At 53.1% G+C, this 22,046-nt stretch overlaps 1 protein-coding gene across 2 annotated transcripts in view; it reads right to left on the reverse strand.

Annotated features, from left to right (window-relative positions):
- Positions 1-22,046, reverse strand: part of notch3 (notch receptor 3) — a 31,778-nt gene that overhangs the window by 8,136 nt on the left and 1,596 nt on the right. Inside the window, exons 2-22 of one of the 2 annotated variants that reach the window (XM_048990596.1) lie at positions 21,374-21,446; positions 10,500-10,642; positions 10,073-10,408; positions 9,227-9,349; positions 8,919-9,152; positions 8,207-8,362; positions 7,855-8,040; positions 6,570-6,683; positions 5,640-5,753; positions 3,948-4,181; positions 3,750-3,860; positions 3,029-3,221; positions 2,630-2,775; positions 2,087-2,320; positions 1,780-1,932; positions 1,456-1,684; positions 1,162-1,363; positions 905-1,061; positions 621-805; positions 372-504; positions 28-282 (exon numbers count right to left, since the gene is read on the reverse strand). In XM_048990596.1, the coding sequence (XP_048846553.1) occupies positions 28-282; positions 372-504; positions 621-805; positions 905-1,061; positions 1,162-1,363; positions 1,456-1,684; positions 1,780-1,932; positions 2,087-2,320; positions 2,630-2,775; positions 3,029-3,221; positions 3,750-3,860; positions 3,948-4,181; positions 5,640-5,753; positions 6,570-6,683; positions 7,855-8,040; positions 8,207-8,362; positions 8,919-9,152; positions 9,227-9,349; positions 10,073-10,408; positions 10,500-10,642; positions 21,374-21,446 (3,711 nt within the window). Of the gene's footprint in view, positions 1-27; positions 283-371; positions 505-620; positions 806-904; positions 1,062-1,161; positions 1,364-1,455; positions 1,685-1,779; positions 1,933-2,086; positions 2,321-2,629; positions 2,776-3,028; positions 3,222-3,749; positions 4,182-5,639; positions 5,754-6,569; positions 6,684-7,854; positions 8,041-8,206; positions 8,363-8,918; positions 9,153-9,226; positions 9,350-10,072; positions 10,409-10,499; positions 10,643-21,373; positions 21,447-22,046 lie in introns of both variants that reach the window. The other variant, XM_048990595.1, reaches the window with a different exon arrangement.

The raw sequence follows: 22,046 nt of genomic DNA on the forward strand, positions 1-22,046 counted from the left end.
TGCGTCGCCATGCACCGACACACGCACCTGTGAAACCTGGCTTGCAGATACACTGGTAGTCGTTTGGAAGTTGGATACAGTCTAGGCTACTGGAAGGGCTGCACGGGTTCGAGCGGCACTCATTAATATCTCCTTCACAGCGCTCGCCGGTGAACCCAGGCGGGCAGTTACACCGGTACCCCCCGACTTGGTCCACGCAGGTCCCGTTGTTGAGGCACTTGGGTGTCCCCCGGAACCTCGGGGAGGGACTGCAGTCATCCTCATTTATCTCGCACAGGACACCTGAAAAGGTGAGGGGAATATGTTAAATGTGGAAGGGGGGGGGGGGGGTTAAATTGAAATGAATGATGGAAATCTTTCTGTGTTCATACCCAGGGTCCCGGGGGGGCAGGAGCATATGTAGCGGCCGACCAGGTCGATGCAGGAGCCCCCGTTTTGGCACGGGTGCGACTGACATTCATTGATCTCGATCTCGCAGTTCATTCCCTGGTACCCTGGGATACACTGAGCGAGGGGGGGGGACACCATCTGTCTACGGTCTTTTCCAGTATTATACAGCAAGACCATAATGGTAGCCAGTTCCAGTCACGTCACGGTCGCACAACCCCGTGGGCGCTCACCTCGCAATTGTATCCTCCCACATAAGCCCTGCAGGTGGCGCCGTTGCGGCAGGGCTTATCCTCACAGTGGTCCACCTGGCTCTCACAGTAGCTGCCCGTGTAGTCCGTGGGACACTTGCAGTAGTGAGCCGTGCCGGTGTTGACGCAATGGCCGCCGTGGTGGCACAGCTGGTCGATCCTGATACCTGCACGTGTGATGGGGGGGGGGGACACGCACAGTGATAAGCGTGAGGGGGTGGGTCACCCTTGTGAGGGGGTGGGTCCAAGATCGACAGCGAACGCACTTCTCTGCACTGCGGCCACCTCGCAGGACACGCCCGGGATATCGCAGTAGCGGCCAGACCACCTGCCCATGCAGTCGCAGGTGAACGAGCCATCCTGCTGGCGACAGCGGCCCCCATTCTTGCAGGGGGAGGACAGCCGGCACCAGTCTACTGCCATCTAGTGGGAGAGGGCGGTAATTACACACGATCCCATTGTTTTACTTTCTGCATGCACGCATTTGTCGGGTAGGTGGGGGATGGATGGTGACGTGTCGGACCTGGCACCGGTTGCCGGTGTAGCCCTTGGGGCAGACACAGTGGAAGGCCTCCAGGCCGTCCTGGCACACGCCGCCATTCAGGCAGGGTTTGGTGTCACATTCGTTGACCTCGTGTTGGCAATTGGACCCGGTGAAGCCGGAGCGGCAGGTGCAGGAATAGCCGTTGATCTTGTCGACGCAGGTGCCTCCGTTGAAACAGGAGCTGTAGCCAGTGAGGGAGGCAGAGCGGGGATGGGTAAGCTTTGCGTTTAAAGCAAGATGGCAGCCCACAGAGGCGGGGAAGTTGTTGCTGACCTCTCGGTGCAGTCAGGGATGTTGGTCTCGCAGTGGATGCCGGTGAACCCGGCCTTGCAGGTGCAGGTGTAGCTGTTGACGTAGTCGGTGCAGGTGGCTCCGTTCAGACAGGGGGCGCTCTGACATTCATTCACCTCCACGGAGCAGCGCGGCCCCGTGAAGCCCGGCAGGCAGCTGCAGCGGAACGAATTGATGCCATCGGTGCAGGATCCACCGCTCAGGCACGGATCTGGATGAGGAGGGAATGGGACACCGCCGATGAGAAAGTGACCGTGGCAAGACCAGGTAGGCAGGCCGGTGTCTAGGTGGGCGGGGGCTGCTCACTGGGAAGGCAGTCATTGATGTCAGTCTCGCAGTTGGGGCCCGTGAACCCTGGGCGGCAGGTGCACATGTAGCTGCCCAGGGTGTTGGTGCAGGTGCCCCGGTTCTTGCAGGGGTTCAGCGTACACTCGTTGATGTCGGTGTTGCACTGGTGACCTGTAGGGGGAGACAAAGTGCAACGAGTGTCACATTTTCATTCCGTTCTGAATTTGCAAGATTATATCCGTTATTGCATTTAATAGTGTTTTATTGCTTTAATGCATGAGTACGTGAGCAGGCGTTTGCGGGGGGGGGGGGGGGGGGGGCTCACCTTGCCACCCAGGCTGGCAGGTGCATTGGTATCCCAGATAGTCGGGGGTGTGGCTGCAGATGGCCTGGTTTTCGCAGGGGTTGGGGGAGCAGGGTGTGAGGACGTCGGTGCAGGTGGACCCGCTGAAAGGCAGCTCGCAGAGGCAGGTGAAGCTGGCCGGCCCGTCCACGCACGTGCCCTTGTTCAGGCACGGATTGGACGCACACTCATTAATGTTGATCTGGCACAGGGGGCCTGTATGGAGGGGAAAGGAAAAAAAAAAGCACAGTTCATGTATGTGTATAACATTTACCAATGATAGTGGGCAGCCACTAGAGGGCAGCATGTGATCCAAATACAGGCAGGGACCTTGTACAGCCAAAACTCAATGGAAGTTTGTTATGAATGGGAACGTCACATACCAATTGACAGGCAATACGGCTGAACAGCCTGGTGGTTTATTTGGTTAATGACAGAATATTCTAGGCCTGACGCGCCGTGGATCTCCAGCCACGTTTCTGAGGCCATGCCCGCCGGGGGGGGGTACCAAAATGCCCTGCTCACCCCGGAAGCCCAGTTGACACTTGCAGACGAAGCCATTCAGCTGGTCGACGCAGGTGCCGCCGTGCTGGCAGGGGCTGGACTGGCAGTCGTTGCGGTCTAGGTCGCAGTTGGTGCCCACCCAGCCGGGCTCACAGTCGCACCTGTACCTGCGAGGTGGATAGAGAGATCAGGCGTATGCAAATAGACCCCGACTGGTTTTTACTTCAAATTATTTTACAGTGACGTCAAAATCTTGGATTTTCCTTCTATTATAGTGCAGCGTCACGAAGGAAATCCTGTGATTCGTAATGGAATGAAATAGCTGAAAGCTATGTGTCGTGTATCAATGATGTTTGTGCCACTGAACCTCATGTGGATGTGGGTGCCCTGCGAGACATGGGCTCGGGGGCGGAGCCTTACCCATTGAGGTCATCCCGGCAGGTCCCATGGACGCAGGGGCTGCTGCTGCACTCGTCCACCTCGGAATAGCACAGCGGGTCATGGAAGCCCTCGGGACACTGGCAGTGGAAGCCATTCTCCTCATCCACACACGTGCCCCCACTGCGGCACGGGTTTGAAGCACACTCGTCTATCTCCACCTTGCAGAGGGGGCCTGCAGGAGGGAGGGAGCAGGAAGGGGTGGGTGGTGAATAGGTAACAATCCTGCAGTTGATCTAGGTGGCTTAGAACACTGTCGCTGTGATCAGACGGTTGCTGGTTCAAATCTCAGGGTCGGCAGAGTGATTTCACCGTTGGGCCCTTGAGCTTGGCCCTTAACCCCCAATTGCTGCAAGCACAAGCTGACCCAGACTTCCCAATCGTACGTCGCTTTCTATAAAAGTGTCTGCTGAACAAATGTAGAAGGATCTGCCCTCCAGTGAATTATGCATTAAATTAGAGTGACATCGATTATCATGCTAAATAGACGTGGATGTTTATGCATAGGATGGAAGCTGCACGAGCTGTTTAATCATGCTACGGCTGACGGACAGCGCCTTTTAGGTTCAGTCCGTAGGTTTTTTTGTGTTCTGTAAATGAAAGCTCTGGATCAGGCGTCCCTTTGATGCAGGCCTTTGGTTTTGTTTTTTGCCTCTCGGCTGGGCTAACGAGTACGTGAACACGCTGTGAACGGGCGTCTCACCTGTGAAGCCAGGCTTGCACACGCAGTCGTAGCGATTGATGCCATCTTTGCAGATGCCATAGTCGCAGGGGTTGCTGGCGCAGTCGTCGAAATTGATCTCGCAGTTGGTGCCTGTGGGAATACCGAAGACGTCAGCCAATGACGGCGCTGAGGATCGAGGGGGTCGGACGCGGGGGAGAGTGGGGCGGGGCCTCTCACCGGACGTGCCGTGCCGGCACTGGCAGATGTACTTGTTGACCAGGTCCACGCACTTGCCGCCGTTCTGGCAGGGGTTGCTGTGGCACTCGTTCAGCTGGTTCTCACACCGGTAGCCGGTGTAGCCAGGCTCGCAGTTACACATGTAGCTGGCGATGCCGTCGATGCAGGTGCCGTGGTGACAGGGGTCTGGCTGGCAGTTATCGATGTTACTCTCGCACAGGGCACCCTCGAACCCTGGGAATGGAGGCGGAGTGAGTCGAGCTTTCACCGAGCGCTCCTGCGTACCGAAAGCCCGTGGGTGGGGGGCACAGAACATTAGTCTTGAACTTGAGAGGGGACGTTCCGCGTCTGGTGTGTGGCGCTCCCATTAAGGACCCGGGCTTTACCGACCCTTCACACCGAGCCTCAGGACTGGAGGCCACCAGACCACAATGATGTCAGTCACATATCGCTTCATTTCTCATTCCATCTTCATTTCCCACTGAAGCCGCACATTTGTTTGGGGACGGGGTTGGGGGGGGGTCAAAAAGAGAGAGCTTCACTCAGGAATTGAGTCCTCCGTCTCCCCCCCCCAACCCCTTTGTCTTCTCTGTTCATACAGAGAAAGAGTCCAAGGCTCAGAGTCCCAGATCGCTTAGTTTCCATGGCTACACTATGACTACCAGTGATCCATAGAGCTGGGCGGGACCTCTGGCCCCTGGGGGCGGGGCCTGCCATGGAGGCGGAACTTGCTGATGGCCTCCACTTTAATGGAGTCTCACAGGCTTGCCTTTGTCAGCTCTGCCGTGGGGGCACAATGCGCCGCAGCCGGGCCCCTCCAACGGCCAGCCGCGGTGGAGGGGGCCTGGGGTGGGCGGAATACTAAACAGTCTGGGGGCTACCGGGGCCAGATGCCCCCCCCCCCCCCCCGGTAAGAGTGGGCCAGTGCTGAAACGCAAATCTCACACAGCCACCCCCTCCTCTCTCTGGCCTGTATGCAGCAAGGCACTGCAAATGCACCTTCCTAGCGCGGCCTTGCATTCACACTTGTACAGCCAGCACAAATCATACAAACTGAGACACACACACGCAGCCCTGAACGACAGCCCTGCAGCTGAGATGCCTAATGTCACTTTTGCCAGAATTGTGAGTTAAACTTCTATCTTTTAGTAAGCAGGTGCATTCTTGTTTCCACGGGTTGATTTTGGTTCATTTGATAATAGGCAGTTATGCCACTGATACACATAAATTATTACTATACTGATGTTTAGTGTTGTGGGACAGATGAACAGATGTCCTAACGAAAGCCTATAGAGCCCTCCAGAGCAGCTGCGGGCGCCATGGCAACCCGGTGATATATCAGGCTCCTCGGGTTGACCCCCCCCCCCCAGTGGGTGGTTAGTCAGACGTCTCTTGAAACTTCATGTAAATCAGTTTCCCAATCCGGTCCTCAGAGACCCGCAGACAGTCCACGTTTTTTTCTCCCTCTAAGTTCCAGGTAGGGTGCAAAAATGTGGACTGTGTGCTAGGAAGCAAAGAGGGAGCAAAAACGTGGACCGCCTGTGGGTTCCAGGGGACCAGGTTGGGAGCTACAGCTGTAAATAGCACAGACAGAGAATGGCCTCTTTGTAACACACCACTAATTTCATACTACTACTAAGAGGTTTGGGGGCACCTGAACAGAGCTTGAGGGAAGCATGGGTTAGTTTTTACCTTCAGCACACCGGCATTCGTAACCGTTGGGCCGGTCGTAGCACTTGGCTCCGTTCTTGCAGGGCGTGCTGGCGCACTCGTCGATGTCAATCTGACACATGGCCCCGGTAAATCCTGCGAGATGCATGCACATATCTCAACTGTCGAAAGAAGGCCACACTTCTCGCATCATCTTACTGTTATCGTGTTCATGGAATACAGATGTCTTTGCCCTGTTTTTGACTGTTTGTCTGGGCTGTGCTCTGGAATGTGCACGCGGAAATATTCTGGAAGCTTTGTAGGGAACCATGTTGTGGAATGCCTAGAATGAGCAGGGTCTTGGAATCTCTGTACTGTGCTGTGTTATGGAATGTCTACACTGCGCTGTAATCAGGAATACAGGCTAGATAAATTACACAATATCTTGCTTAGATTAAGTACTGAGCTAAATTGAGGCCTTTGTTGATATTTAACAGAGAGGGGTGTGCAAAGGGTTGAAGGGAGGACAGGGTGATTGTTTATTCCCTCTCTTGGGGCAACCCCAGCCCTGCGCTAGCTCCGTAGGATCAATAGCTAGATGGGGGGTAAGAAGAAGGAGGGGGCGGGTGCTGTCTGCCCCAGATGTAAATTGCAGAGCTGGAAAAGAATCTCATTAGCCGGACTGCTGTTCCTCTGCACTTTGTGGGGGGGGGGGGGGGGGGGGGGCAGTGGAAGAGGGGGTGGATAGCGGACTATCGTTTTTTCCTCCTGAGCTGTGGCTGACAAGGAGATATGGGGGGTAGAGGGGGGGGGGATGCAGGCAAGTAGGACACAATAGCGTCTTTGTTCAGGCATGTAGATAGACGGCCTCCTGGGCCTGTCTGCTAAGCAATGGTTACTCTGGCACACCAGAGGCAGCAAAAGTGGTCCACGCTCTGTCTTACGGTGCTACTCCAGTGGTGAACGGCCTACCTGGCTGGCAGGTGCAGGTGAAGCCATTGACCATGTCCCTGCAGATGCCATCGTTGACACAGGGGTTGCTTTCACACTCATCCACGTCCACTTCGCAGTAAGTACCCATGTACCCTGGCAAAAGGAAGCATGTAGGGTTTAGAACGTGCAAATTTGGTCTCTCGGGCAGCTACTTGCTATATCAAGTGCACTGTGTGGACCCTTAGTTGGAAGCTCGTCGCAGAACACCAGTGCGCAGAACCGATGGAGAACCTGAACTTGTGACCTGTGGATCACCTTCGACGGAAAGGCGCGGTCGCCCGGGATCCGTTTGGGACGCCAGAGCCGCGCAGAGCAAGTGAACATGCGGCGACGCAGACGTCGCTGTTAACACTGCGGACTCCCGGCTCAGAGACTCGGATGCAGGAACACGGCTTCCCGAAGAGGAAGGGGAAGGAATCGAGGGGCTGACAGACCCGCCGTGCGTTCCGGAGCGAGAGGGGTGCACACAGAGGGCCCCCTTTGTCCTGCCATCTATTCCCACATTCATTAACATTCACCACATCGCCCCGCCCCCCCCTTCCCAAAAAAAAAAAAAAAAAACGCTTCTATCCGTCTAGCTGCCGTCTCTCCCCCGCCCCCACCCACGACTGGAACACGCATAAGCCACAGAGAGGCCGCATGTAGCTAATTCCCCAGTTTCTGCTTGTAACTCGGAACTTGTCAGGCCCACTTCAGCGTCCTGAGTTCGGCTTTTCTCGCGCGGCAGGGAATATGCGTAGTGGATTTCTGTTTTTGCTGAATCGGACGTATCCTCAGTGTTTCATTGCTGCCTTTTATTTTTGCTTCAAACGTCGAACGTAAGACTCGAGATCCCCGAACCTCTTTTCGTCTTTCGACTCAAATCCTTGCGGGCCGCCTACAGGCCATGTGAGGTTACTACGCTCTCTAGCCACAAAGAGCTGGAACAAGCGCTTAACACGGAACTTGAGAGTTTGAACGTGCTCAGGCCTTACGCTGTGGGACCAATAAAGGTTTTGATCTGAGATGGAAAGAGACTCGGGGAAGATGACAAAGTTCTCAAATATTAAGCGTCAATTTTTTTCGTTTTTTTATATGGAAAGTGAAAGCAGTATTTTCTCACCCATATTTAGGGGAAGTATTTTTTTTTCCTCGAGTAGTTTAGGGTAAGAGGCTACAGCCGTCCCCGGGTTCAAAAGTCCATGACCTTAATCTCTCCACTGCCTACAGCCTAGAGACTACGATGCACTCCCAAGTCCAGAGTCAGCCGGACGAGGGACGTTACCTGGCATGCAGATGCAGGTGAACTCCCCGATGCGGTCCAGGCAGGTGGCATCGTTCTGGCAGGGCATGGACAGGCACTCGTTGATGTCGATCTCGCAGCGCGGGCCAGTGTAGCCCCGCCCACACTGGCACAGGAACGAGCCCTCGGTATTGACGCACTTGCCGAAGTGCTCACAGGGGTTGGCGCCTGCCAAGGGCAGGAAGGCGGAGGAAGGGGGTAGTGGTGGTCAGGGAAAACGGCCACACACACTTTGACTCGAGCACCATTCATAAAAAGGACTCCAAACTTGCCCCCCCAACAAAAGACACCGTCCGATGGACACGTGGACAAGGCCGGCTGGAGCCCCTCTTACCGATAGAGCACTCGTCCATGTCCTGGTTGCAGGCCCCGCCCACAAATCCGGCGGGGCAGGTGCAGATGGCACGCCCGTTCAGGGGATTGGTGTCGCACACGGCGCCCTCGTTGCAGGGGTTGCTGACACAGGCGTCATCCAAGTGGCATAACAGGCCTGGGAAGACAGCAAGCGGGCGCTCAGATACCCATATGCCCCTCTGAGAGATGCCCCTCCTCCCAGAATTACCCCCAGATGATGGCTCTGTGAGTCAGCGAGCAGGTGGGCCCCAGGGGAGACTGTGGTGTCCTGGTGACTGTGTCTACACGTAACTGTGATGTCACAGCGGGTTTCGGGTTTCCAGGCGTGGCTGTCCGATGGCGGCTTAGCTAGTATGACTCAGGGGTGATTCTGGGATTATTTTTATGGTGGAGGGCATAAGAGGAGCCATAATTCATACAGAGGGCCACTTAAGTGACATCGATACAGGGAGGCCAACTTTATCAATAGCCAATGATGTTGCCTGAAGTGAGTGACAGAAGAAAGGGCCAATCAGCTTTCAGCAGGGGCTGGTGCCGCTGCGGGCCCGCCCCTGTTATGATTTTACCAACATGTGTGACCGACCGCATGTTTTCACTGCGCGTAAACGTTGCGTCTGCTCCCGCGTATGATCACGTGACTCGGAAACTGGAAGTCAGTGGCGACGTCTGTGTGCCGGGGGTCGGTCGGTCACCTGTCTTGCCGACGGGACACTCGCAGAAGAAGGAGGCGACGCGATCGTGGCAGGTGGCGCCGTTGAAGCAGACGGCGGTGGCGCAGTCGTCGATGTTCTCGCTGCAGTCGTCGCCCGTCCAGCCGTTGACGCAGACGCACGTGTGGCCGCCGACCGTGTTGAAGCAGGTGCCGCCGTTGTGGCACGCGTTGGGCTGCATGAGGCACTCATTGACGTCCTCGGCGCAGTACTGACCTGTGGATGGGCGTCTGTGAGTTTGCCGGTCCCCGAGCCGCGCCGAGACGCGGGCCGTGGGACTGCGGCCATACCTGTCCACTCCGGCAGACACTGGCAGTTGTAGGTGTTCACGCCGTCCACGCAGTGGCCCCCATTCATGCACTTGTGTCCCGGGCAGTCATCCACGTTCACCTCACAGTTCTGTCCTTCAAACCCTGGACACCGGATGGGGGAGGGGGGGGGTAAACAAGGTTATTGAAATTAGAGAATCTATTTGCAGTCAGGATCCCCTTTTATCCGCAAGAACTGTGGTAACAATATGTGTGTGTCGGGGGGTGTGGGGGGGGATGACAGAAGTCAGATTTGGGGCATAAACAGTCTGGGAACATCGCAGAAGGTTAGGGGCTGAGATGAGCACTTATGGACCAGGCATTAAGCAGAGTCCTTCCCTAACCCCCTCCCCAGCTGGTCCTGTGCGTGTTTATATGAGTGCACGTCCTGGATGGAAAGCAGAGCAGCGTGTCAGCTGTTTAGGCCTTCCCACACTGAGCGTGTCGGTCCTGACGGAAGAGAGGGGCCTCCCTAAGCGAAAGGGACCGGGTGGGGGTGGGGCTTTGGGGGGCTCCCGGCGCCGTGCGCGTATTTAAAAACTTCCTTCGCAGTTTCGATGACTTCCTCTTCCAGCAAGATACATTTCCTGTCCTCTCTCCGGAGAGAGGTCAGGAGGGCCTTAAAGTAAACTCCTGCTGTTTATATAGCCCCCAGCCCCCCCACCACCATCGTCAGCAAGCACCAACCCCCCCACCCCGGCCCGACTAATAATAGAAGTGATCGTGGGATGGGACAGATTTTCTCGGCAGGGCTACTGAGATGGCCGTGTTGGGTTGTATGCTGTGCACATTCCCGCACGCACGTGTGTGTGTTTGTGTGCAGCGTACCTGGCAGGCAGGTACATTCGTAGCTCAGCTTGCCCGTGGGTCGGCAGGTGCCCCCGTTGAGGCACTGGGAGGGGGCGCAGGGCAGTGAGGGCACCTCGCAGGCCCGGCCGCTAAAACCAGCCTGGCACTGGCAGCGGTACGAGCCAAACTCGTTGACGCACGTGCCCCCGTGGAGGCACGCGCCCGGCCGCAGGCACTCGTCGATGTCGCTGCGGCAGTTCTTGCCCTGGTAGCCGGGCGGGCACGAGCAGTTGTAGCGGTTGTTCCAGTTGATGCAGCGGCCGCCGTTGGCACAGGGGCTGGTGGCACACTGGTCAATCAGGGAGCAGTCCTGGCCTGTAGGGGGCGCAGTTCACACGTTCAGCTCATTTTGGCAAACCTCCTAAAAGATGACGTCAGACGTGACCTCGACCGGCGGTGGTGGTACCTCGGAATCCCCGCTGGCACACGCAGGTGTGCTGGGCCATGCCATTGACCACCTGGCTCCTGCAGGCGGCTCGGTTGAGGCAGGGCGAGCGGTGGCAGGGATCCTGGTACTGGCACAGGGGTCCGATGAAGCCGGGCTGGCACCTGAGCATAGGGGTACGGCGCAGATGAGCTGCTACTGGTCATGGGCTTGTGGAGAAGGATCATAAGCTTGCATGGATTCCAGTGCCAGTTTAGCTAGAAGCAGACCATCAGAAACCCCCCCCCCTTTGCCACAGCTGAGACAGACCCCCTCCTCCCCCTCAGCTGGAGCGTGTCAGCCTCACTTGACGCCAGCTTGCATTCCTCTCCCATTACTTCTCCCCCTCTCCCTCCACTCTTGGCCCTTAGCATGTGTGGTCAACGTTGACTTTTTCCCCTCCCCAGCCGAAAACCGCCACAGGGCCTCCCTCCTCCGCCATGGCTCGGAGAACCGCGCGGGATGCCAAGCCCGTGACATCACTAACCCACGTCGGAAACGCGGCACCAGCGACAACAGATTATTAGCGGTAAGCGTTCCAGGTTAACTAATGGCAGGAAGGCGCAGCAGATAATGGCTGGGTGGGGGGGGGGGGGCTGCGACGACGGCAGGAGGAAGTACTTTCCACAGCACCCCTCATGCGCTGGTCACATCTCAGCGGGAAGGCGCGCTCCACATGACTGCGTGCCGTTTGAAAGAAAAAGGTATGATCGTGCAAATGGGGCTTCCCTGAGCAAAGCCCAGGGGCCGGTGGATTCGGTCTATGGATGAGGGCGGGCTGCAGGAGATACCTTTACTGCGGCACAAAAGCAGCCGGCCAGCCCAAGAGGCTCAAACTTCAAAAGGGCTTTGGGAGGCCGCTTGATGACAGCGATGCGGGGGCAGGACTGGACCACGTCTAACCGTGTCCTCTTCTGTGACTCCTCTCGGAGAGGACTGGGAACTGGTGTGCGATAAGCCAAGTCTTTTCTGGACTTGGGCCAAGCCTCTCGCTCTCTGAATCTGCTAGACAGCTTCAGCACAATGGCACTCTCCAAAAGGGTTTGTGTGACAGCACCTGATGCTGTACAGCGTGTAGCAGCACATAGTTTCTGGGATTAAAGGAAGGAAAAAGAAACGTACAAAGCGGGAGGACATTACTGAAGAAGAACATGGCCACTTGGATGTTTTTTTGGGGAAGGGGTAGACTAAGTATGGTGAAGGACCACATCGCTCAAACTATGTTCCTCACACACGAACCAGCTACTTCCAGACCAGGACATGTGACCTGGAAGGAGAGTCACCACGTTTCAGTTACCATGGCGACTGCTAAAGTACACCTGTGTAAATCCGGCTCTTCCCGGAATCCCCTCACATGCTGAGAGGTCAGGTGTCAAAGGGCACCAGCTCAATTGAAATGATAATGTCAGTCAGACTGAGCATCTGGGGGGGGGGAGAGGCTGCTATCTGGAGAATGTCATATTTCCTGTAATCCCTAGTCCCCAGCTCTGAAAACACTCAGATCCCCATCGCCATGGCAACTTCACAGGCGAATGAGCAAGCCTGACATCCCACCAATCATACAGAAGAAAAACGCCACCCCCCCCCCATTCCCCCCCTCCTTGTGCCTTTGGCTATTTGTCATGGCTTGGCTGGGAGCAAATTAACTATGTCTGGAATCTTGGGGATCACTCAGTAGTGCGGTACAAAGATGGGGAGTCGGGTATTGGGACAGGGGATGGGTTTGTGGGGGGGGATGGGGGTGTCTGAATACAAAACAGACACACAACCCTTACTTATTATGCCGTCCCTCTTTGAGTTTGTACGTTAAGCTACAGCCCATGGAGAGTGACTGTTTGCCTGACACTCTGACCGGCTTCACTGTGAGATCGGTACGGCGGAGCGTGAGTGTGTGCAGGTGTGCTTACATGTGTATCCGTGTGCCATATGAATGTCCTATTCGTGTTTTCCTTCATCCAATAACAACGAATCGAGAGCCAGTCTCATTCAGTCTTGTAACAGTTTTTTTTAGCGCTTACAGGGGAGACACAAATGGCCACCGAAGGTAGCGCTAACCCTAATGGAAATAAGACCCTAGAACTAGCCAGTCGCCGTCCAGAGAGCCCAGGCATCATAGTGCGTAACAGTAGATCACTACAGAGAGTTTTTGACGCCTCGCGGTCTGCTGCACGTGTTTCTAGGCCCACCTGCACTCGCGGATTCTTTTTTTAATTTAATTTTTGCGCGCGCTCCAAAAGGGGGACACAGTTCCCCTTTAAGGAACACCAACCTGCTCCTCTCACCCACAGGAAAGGCCTTTTGTGCCGCTTCAAAAACACAGCGCACTGTAGCCAAAACACATTCTTTTGTCAGTTTCTTGGCCATGGCGAGCGCACCGTTCCCATCGCACACGGTCCGAGGATCGTGGAACAGGAGCAGACTGTTCTGTTTGGAGGGGGCCCAGAGTCGGGCTTAATGTCCGTTGTCTCTGCTTTGGCCCCGCCTTGGCCTTCTAGTCATGGGACAGGGGTTCGGATTGGACGGGGCAGTGGGCCGTGGACAACGCGTGTTGCGGGCAGGATGGCATTCTTCACACAGAGGAAGAAAGTCACACCCGATCGTAGGCCATGATGGTTTTACAAAGGCGGGGGCGGCAGTGGTGGGTGGTTGACACTAAACCCAAAGTGTCATAACAGAATAGACACCCCCAACAGCTGCAGAGAAACATCTGTCCACATCTGTCAGCAAGGCTGATGCTGTCTGGCTGCCACAACCGGGGGATGTGGGTAAAAGGGAGGGGGCAGACAATAGTTCCATTCTTTAAGGGGGGGGGGGGGGGCACTGGATTTGTGCGGCTTCATCTTCAGCCCATTGCTGCTGGGGTGCCAAAAAGCATTCACAAACGCTGCCAGGGAACGAATCCCACCGAAGGTACTTTTGGTACCGATTTCGTATCGCTGCATTTGTATTGTGAAATTTTGCCGTTTGAAGACCGACGCCAGATGCGACCGCATCTGCACATATTTGTGTTGCCAGGAGACATGTTTCGGTCCCCGTGCACGCAGTTTTCTGGACAATCGCTCTCACTGCGGTGTTACCGAAATCACGCCAGCCAAGTTTTCCAGTGGTGATTTATGTAGGCGCGTCTCCACGCCCTGTTCACGCCTTTGTAATTTGAACCACAATTTCCTCCTCCGGGGTCATGTAGCAGGTAACGCTACCCTGTCCTTATAGACGGAGAGTCGCACAAGTACCTGGGGGAGGGGGTCACGTGTCACGGCCCTTGAAAACTGTAGGTCAAGACATACTGCCGGCCTCAAACGGGGTGTAGAAAACGCAAACTGCAACACGGCCGGCGCTCGTAATGACAGTCTGGCGTGTCCCACTGCGTGGGATTGACTTTAAATGAGCAGCACCGATAATCCTGATGGGAAGCTATCAAGAACCTCATGAAATATAAATAATGTACCTTTTATTTGCCCACATGACCTTGGCCAACGCCTTAGCGGGCTATAAATTTCAGATTTAAAATTCCACAGCTGACATACATTACAGAACTTGTTGTCACCAGAAAAAAAGGCCTGTATCCTTAATGAAGTTAGTCAGGGTGGGAAAAAGAAAAGCTGGTCGCCGGGCCCAGCCTCCCCCGCGGGCCCACTGCCTTCGTGAGACTCTGCCCCCCCCCCCCCCCCCTCCAAAAAAGGAACCAGAGTGGGAGCTAGGGTGGTTTTGTGGCCTAAATAAAAGACCTAAAGTAGTCAGAAGCCCATTGTGTGTGAGAAGGGGGTGCAGTGTACCAAACAGACTAGCTCTCAGGCCCTAGTCTCTCACCGACCGACAGGCTTCAGTTGTCGTCCTGGCAACGGTAACCCAGGGCTGGGGAGCGGAGGGGTGGGGGTTTGTGGAGGACACTTTGAGCTTTTAAAAAAAGTCAGTTTTCTCTCTGCCGCACTTAATTGTAATCTTCAGCCCCGCCGAAGTGAAACCGAACGAAGGCAAGAAATTTCCAGAGGGCTGTACGACGGTGTGTGTGTTTTTTTTTGTTTTTTTTTGTTCATAACCCACAGCCTCCATTGACTAACAATGGCAGCTGACAGACAATAGAGGCATTGAAATCCCCACTGGAGGATATCTAGTGCTCACCCATGGCCTGAATGTTAACTACATAAGCACAAAGGCGAGAAACCCTTACTGTAAAACGTGTCTACCACCGTAAAACACAGCCAGAGACCATTTTTGACGCAAAGGCAAACTGGGAAATTCTTATGAGAATCGTGGCTCTCTAGCTAAGGGGGATGTTCAGTGGTCTGTCTGTCCGGCAATCTAGTGCAGTGACCATGGTTGGTCCAACAGAGTGGGACCTTTTTTCTCCATGCTGAAGGAATGCTGGTAGCAGGAATCTTCCACACTTTGTCCTCTGAGCAGTAGTTACGTGCTTCTAGAAAACCACTATGAAAGAGGTCCAGGCCAGGCCAGGCACAAACGCATCTTGTAACTTTCTGGGTCGGAAGCCTGTCGCCAGCAGTCTACTGGGCTCTCCTTGGGCTACCCCTACTGAGTGACCTGTCACTGACCTCCGGGAGGACAGAAATGACCGGCCAGCTGCCCTGATCATGATTGCAGCCAGTTTGATGGGTGAACCAGCAAAAGACACTGCAGGCTCCCCAAGGCTGTTGATGGCCATGTGCCATACGAATAGTGCCTACATATGTTGGGGGTGTCTTAACTCCTCCTGCTGGTTTCTCTTTCTTTACTCTCACTTTCATCCCACCTTTTTACTGACCCTTCTTTCCTTCTCTGATCAGCTGTACTCCGGGGTCTCCGGAGTTATCTGGCATTCGCACAGTTTGGCCGGAGGTCTTCGAACATTCCTATCACTAGTCTGATGGGTCTGTGGTCCTGGCTTAGAGTGAAGGGTCATTCTAGGCATAACCGCGGAGCAAAGCTCTTCGCATGGACACGGTAATGGTTCCCATCTAGGTGCCCGCGTTTGCTCTCTCCTCCATGACACATCACATCAAAAAAAAACAAGAGTAAAGAAATGGCGAAGAGCTTCTGGTTTTATGGGTTTCCCCTAAAACCACCCAGCCAGAACATAGTCTCCCTGAAAAACAACGCAAGAAAACCAAAAAAAAATTAATTAAAAAAATATGGCAATGGAAAGGGTCCGACTGCCAAATAAACAGAGCTAACATCTTCCCTGAGTAGTTCAGGGAAGCTCAAAGGCTGCGGAGGATAATTACAGTCGAATGTTTCTTCAGATGCTGGTTTTATGCAGATTCACCAACATCTATACATGTGGCCTGACTATAAGTACTACGTGGGCTAGGAGGACGCAGCCGTTCTCCCTCTAAGCGCGACTTCAGGAAGGGGCAAAATCACACAAATATTCCTTTTAAGTAATGGCTTAGCAACAGTGATTAAGCACTCCTGCATGTTGACGAAAGCATGTAAGGTCGTGGAATGTTCTGGTATCAGTGCCTTTGTCTGTGTGTAGTGTGTTTATACTTGTGTTATGTGAGTGAGCGGGAAAGGCCACTGGATCCATGAGAATGAATTAAGACAGAGAGGGGGTCAGAGTCACTTCCTGCAATAGAGCCTGGGAACCAGATTTCCTCCGACCTACTGGAGCTTGAGAACTTATACCCAATAACATGCATCCCTGGGAGACAATTGTATAACATATTGTATTGTGTGATATATTCTTGATAGCACTTTAGTTTAATTGTAGCGTTACTATTTTTCTATTTTTAATTGATAATTGTCATGTGTGAAGGCACCGTAAGGCCTGCTACTCAATTTCGTTGTACTCTGACAATAAAGGAATCTTAATCTTAAAGTCCACTGTGACACATTTTAATGCCTAGGATTTGAATGACTGCACTGAATCTTCTTAGGAAAAGCTGGATCAAATAAAGCCCATGTCGGTTCTGTGTAATCCCACCTCTTATCGGACAGCCAAGATGATCTGCTGGCCCCATCCTACTCATTCAAATCATACCCTGTCACTACAAGCGTCCCATTCCATCAAACCCTGTTGTTAGAGCATTCTTGAGATGACTGCGATCAAGCTATGTAAGGATAAAGTTGGCAGTAGGACTGAGGAGATCTTGCCAGGGTGCTTGAAATTTGACCATACATGTGCAGGTTCTAGAGTCGACAATTGATATGTGCGTACAACTTTTTCCAGGGAATCTCTCTTCCTCTGTCGATAAGTCGAGCTCGATGTATCCACAACCGTTACCCTTAATCTAAGGACAAGATTGACCTCGCTCATTCTGAAGAGTGTGGTATGCTAGTTTATTCATACTGCAGTGGTGGGACTTGAGAGAGTCCAGAGTTGAGGACTGGGAAAGAGCATGGTTTTTTTTGTACTCGGGTAAGGCAAAGGTATTGGTCCTTGCCCCCCTTTATCTCTGTGGGTGTGAGGATATGCACACAAAGGCAGGTCCACGTTCCATAGCACCATGCATGCCCTAGTGAGCCCCGGGCACCCAGTGGCAGTCCGCTGGCTCCCCACACGAGGCGGTCGGCCACTCAATGCTAGCACCTGGCCCTCCAGCACCTCCTTTGTTGAAGGCTGACTCTGCAAGATTACCATCACAACATCCACCAGCTGTCTGTCCACCCCACCCCCACCACTCGCTTTGAATGACACCCTCTCAATCTGCCTAATTATCCATCCCCTAAACCCGCACTTCTCTCCTGGCAGGGCAGCCCTCCCCCAGGAGTTCCAGGGGAACTTCCCCAGACCCACTCAGAATGCTACGCAGACTTTCTTCCGTGTTCCTTCGCACAACTGGGAAAACCAACCTTTCTGGGGGGTTTTACTTTCAGCTAAAAGCCCGATGGTCCTTAAGTACGGAGACACAAAAGCAACGTGGTGATAATAGCATGCTTACAGTTAACTGAGCTACCGTGCCTCAAGTCAGGAGAATACGCAGTCAGTCTTGGAGGCACCAATGAAAACCAGGAGCACATCCCAACTATTTTACAACCCATTCATTTCCACCTGGTTTCATATTCCATGCGGTGATACATTTCAAGCTGTTTCCCCCCCCACTTTGTTGTATTAGCAGAGCCAGTTTGTTCTGGCAGAAACCCAGAAATGGCATTCAGGAACTTCCAGGAACTAAAATACCAGTCGATAAGATATTAAGTGTTTTTATTTTAGGGGACAATACATAATTAGCCGAATGCTTCCAGATGTGCTGAATTCATACTGAACTGGTTTTAAAAATGGGCTACAGCGCGCCACGTGCCCTAGAGCTTCAAAACACACCTGTACCTGGCAGCCGCCGATCTCACCTGTTCTTACCTCACTCACAGACACCTGTACCTGTCAGCTGTAAATCCTGCCTGCACCTGTATCCATCGTCCTCGCGCAGTAGCTCCCTAAAAGGACAGACTTCGCCAGGCCAGAAGGGCACTTTGGCCAATCCCTCGCGAAGAACAGCCCCATTGTGAGCGTGCACTCAAAACAACAGGGCATTCTGGGATAAATCCCATAATCGAGCATTGGCAACACGACCCCCCGATTTTCTTGCTCGTTCACCTGTGGCTCGCTGAGTCACATTAGTAAGTGTGTGTGTGTGTTTGGAGGGGGGCACAGAGAGGCTATTCATATTGTTATAGAGAGGATCCTCTGTGAAGGCCTCTCCTGCGACACACGGACTTCCACGGGGTGAACGGACACCTTTTTTTAAAGGTGACAGTGTATCTTCAATTGTTGTGGAATGTTCTGGATTATGCTCGGATTGACTGGAGGGCTTATGTACCGGTAAAACTGTCAACACTTGTCCTTCTGCTTGTATTGGGGAGTGTGGGGGGGGGGGGGGGTAGTGTAGGGAGGCCACATCATAGCAGGCAAGTCTAACCAGAGAGCAGAGCGGCATTCCCAGGATGAGAAGGCAGACCAGGCCTCGGCGGGGTGACCGTCTCAAAATGATGACCCCCCTCCTCTCCTCCAACACCCCCATGGTAAACAGGGCCCCCCTGGATAAATGGGACAGGGACTGCGACAATGAAACCTTACACAGATACACCAGGAGTGGGCCAACGCTGAGGGGTGTGGGGGTTACACAAGCAGAGCCAAGCACAAAGTCTCCGGTGTGTTAAAAAAAAAAAGGAACCAATCGGCAAGGCACTCCACATGCCAGTTCTCCTGGGAGAGAGGAGGCAACCGGGGCCTCTACTGCTCTGGCATGGCATTCAACTGGCACCCGGACTATTGCACACCCCCCACCTCGCCCACCACGGGCCCCGGCTTTGAAAGTCAAATCCTCCTGTCCCATTTTGCCCGGCTCCCACAGCTCACTCCTCACACTTCTGCCCCGCTTTGTCCGCCTCTCCCATACTCCCTTTCTGCGCCTCCTCTCCTTGGCCTCCCCTTTGTGGCCACCGGTGCCTAGTTTCAAGGCAGGTTTCTGGGGAAGCGGAGCTCGTTCTCTGTTTGAGGGGCAGCTCCGGTTACGGACGGGTCTGACCGCTTTGCCGCCGCCGTGGCCCATGGCGGGGGCCCTGGTCTCGATGGCGCACTGCGAGGAATGATACTTGGCTTGGCCGTGCCGTTTTCAAAATGGTCTCCTCTCCCCCCCCCCCCCCCCCCCCACCGCACAGTCGCCACCTGTCCCTTGACAGACGACGTCTACAAAGCTGATCGTACCGTTCAAGTCCGAGCGGAACAACACAGAGATACCGCCACACAGACAGGTAGGGAACCGAGGTGCGGCACAGGTTTCAAAAAGGTTCACCACGACCTCATAAAAAAAAAAAAAAAAAACTTACACAACAACCTAAACAGCATCCCACTGAAACCAGCACTGATTGGCTGTGGGTAATAATTGACAGACGCCGCAGGCATTTCATGACCGCGCACTGCTTTGACGGACAAGTCTCCCGGGGAGCCATGCGGCGGGCAGGTTAATGTTTTCATTCGCTGGGTGTTTGATTCGAGTTTCCTTGTGCAGATAAGGGCTCTTTCTCAAAAGCCTCCTTATCGCCACAGACACCTGGGAAGGATCTCTGTCAGTGACAAAGGAACTATTAGGACGGCTTGTGAGCTTGCGCATGAGCATGTACACGGGCACATGCACACGCCAACACACTATCCTCCTGGGCTGGGTGGACCCTTCAATCAGTTATGGGTTATACTTATACCAGTGGCGTTATACTATACCAGTGGCGTCGCCGACTAAATCTACTGAGCGGAGATTGATGTGACACACTTCAAAAACCCCCCTTCGGCAATGTCCCGTCTTAAGATGGCGGGTGGGCGGTCGTAAAAAGACCCCGGGGTCTGTTGTGAGATGGGTGGGGCAGCAGCAGCTGGCCGGAGAGGCGATGTCCCCAACCCACACATCCCCCAAGTAATTCCCCTGGCATCCGGCAGCATAAGCCAGGGAAAAGGAGAAAACAGGCTGGTTTTATCTCCAAAACAGGAATGCACCAGCCAGAGATTTAACCCTCCATCCGCCCGGAACAATCGGCAAAGTCGGAACCTCCTGGCACTCAGGTGAAGGATCTCGATCGGCTCTATCCTTTCTCCCGACTATAACCCACCTCCCCGCAAAAGGACTTCGCCCCGGACTATGTTGCTGGCCAGAAGCTGCAGTTTGTGCCTGCGATGAACCCTGTCACTGTCCAGATATATGCTATACAACATACAGACAACACTAATTATCATTATTTAACAGCACCTGTAATTAATAATTCCATCTCATAATCCCAATTGCACTGTGCAGTCACTGTAGGCATGAAGCGTACAGGAGTATTATAAACGTAAAATTGCATAATTATCATTTTGCCATAAGAAAAATACTAAGAGTATACATCCCAAGTTCCGCATCATTATGATCTCACGGTGCACTTTAAGACCCAAATTACTAATGTGAAAGGGCTTTTTCTCCCCACATTTGTAGGTAACTTGTTTTAAATCAATTGCAGTTTGCATATTTTAAAAAAAGGCTAATCTAAAAGATGGCTGGTGACGGTCTGTTGCTTTTTCTTTTTTTTTTACAACTCTGACCTCTGTGCCTGGATGAAGGAGTGGTCACGACCCATAAAGTAATAAAAGTTACTGCAAGCGATTCCTTTGGACTAGTAATGTCCCGTCAGACAAAGAGCAGGACCACTGCGAGGGACCCGCCTTTGTTCGCGGAGGCTCTAAACCAGCGGCCCCCGGGGGCATGTGTGCCTCCCATTTCAAACGCTTCACTGTTTAGTCATTGGTTTGCACAACAGTAAACAAACTGACGGCTCTGGTATGTTCTTATATTTAACTGCAGAGGCTGTTCCCACGTCCCTCTATGTTGATTTAAAAAAAATGGGCCGAATTGACTGGTGGCTAACGCATTCCCAATCAGGCGGGAAAGTAGAAACAACAGCCCAGGGGCTGTACGATAACAATAAGATGGCACTGGAGTGTATGCTAATCAGCACCGCTGCCCTTAATGGCAACTGGCGCGAAACGAATCGCGGTGCAACGTGCAAAAAAAAAAAAAAAAACCTGCAATCACCGCCTCTTCGGGGAATATTTAGAGTCGACAATTAGTGTTTCACAAGTCCATTGAATAGGTGCCACCCAATTACTGTGAAAACTTAAGTGAAATCCACAATCTGGAGAAGTTGCACAAGAGTAGCACGTGAAACTGTATTAATCGTGATGTGCGGAAATAACAACAAAACCAGCACGATACTAGTTCACACTGTTTCTCCCCGTCCCATGTATTAGATCAGCCCGCAACTGCATTTTGAAAGCACAGTCTGGATTGCTATAGAACATTGCACGTTTCAGACTTAAATGGTAGGTCAGCTTTTTTTTGCATGACAATTGGGTAGGGGTGGATACGCATCCAACTCGAAAGGGACACTTACACACGCATCGTGAGGTGGACTCGATACACATTCCTCCATTTTCACAGGGCTGGTGTGTATCCACGCAGCGGAGGCCTGTGGAGAAACGGCAGGGAGAGTGTGAGGCTGGAAAAATGTAAGACTGCAAGAACATGATCGGAGGAGCTGAACGGAAAGTGCGCATTGTTCCGCGGCTGCTCATCATAAATACTTAGCAATGGTGGCTTTCGTGGTATAAACGTTCATTGCACAAATCCGAGTCTTGCACATATCTGATTCGCATTTGGCGCATCACCGGTCCCCCCATCCATAACCAAAGGCTTAGCGCAACCTGAAGAGCGCTGAAACAACTTGTTCTTGCAATGAAACCTGATCGTTGGTCGCAATTGTCATTTTACAGTAAATATACATATAGGAGCACATATAGCGTACGGTTGTAATAAGATATCGGACGTAATGCTTGTCTGATCATGTTATCTGTGATGTCACTTTTTGCGGTTATGAATTTCAACCTCAAATGCAATGTTTTGATACTTAAGACCTTATTGGGAATATGGTTATTTCTTCCTAAGTGGATCACCTGCTTTGAAATAGTGGCAATTTCCCTTTCCGGTTTAAACAACTAAATGTTTCTTATATTCATTTCAGAAGAATATAAGAAAATAATCTCAATTAAAAACTCACGCCACATACCGG

Source organism: Brienomyrus brachyistius, chromosome 22 (assembly GCF_023856365.1).
Source record: "Brienomyrus brachyistius isolate T26 chromosome 22, BBRACH_0.4, whole genome shotgun sequence".
Classification (NCBI taxonomy): Eukaryota; Metazoa; Chordata; class Actinopteri; order Osteoglossiformes; family Mormyridae; genus Brienomyrus; species Brienomyrus brachyistius.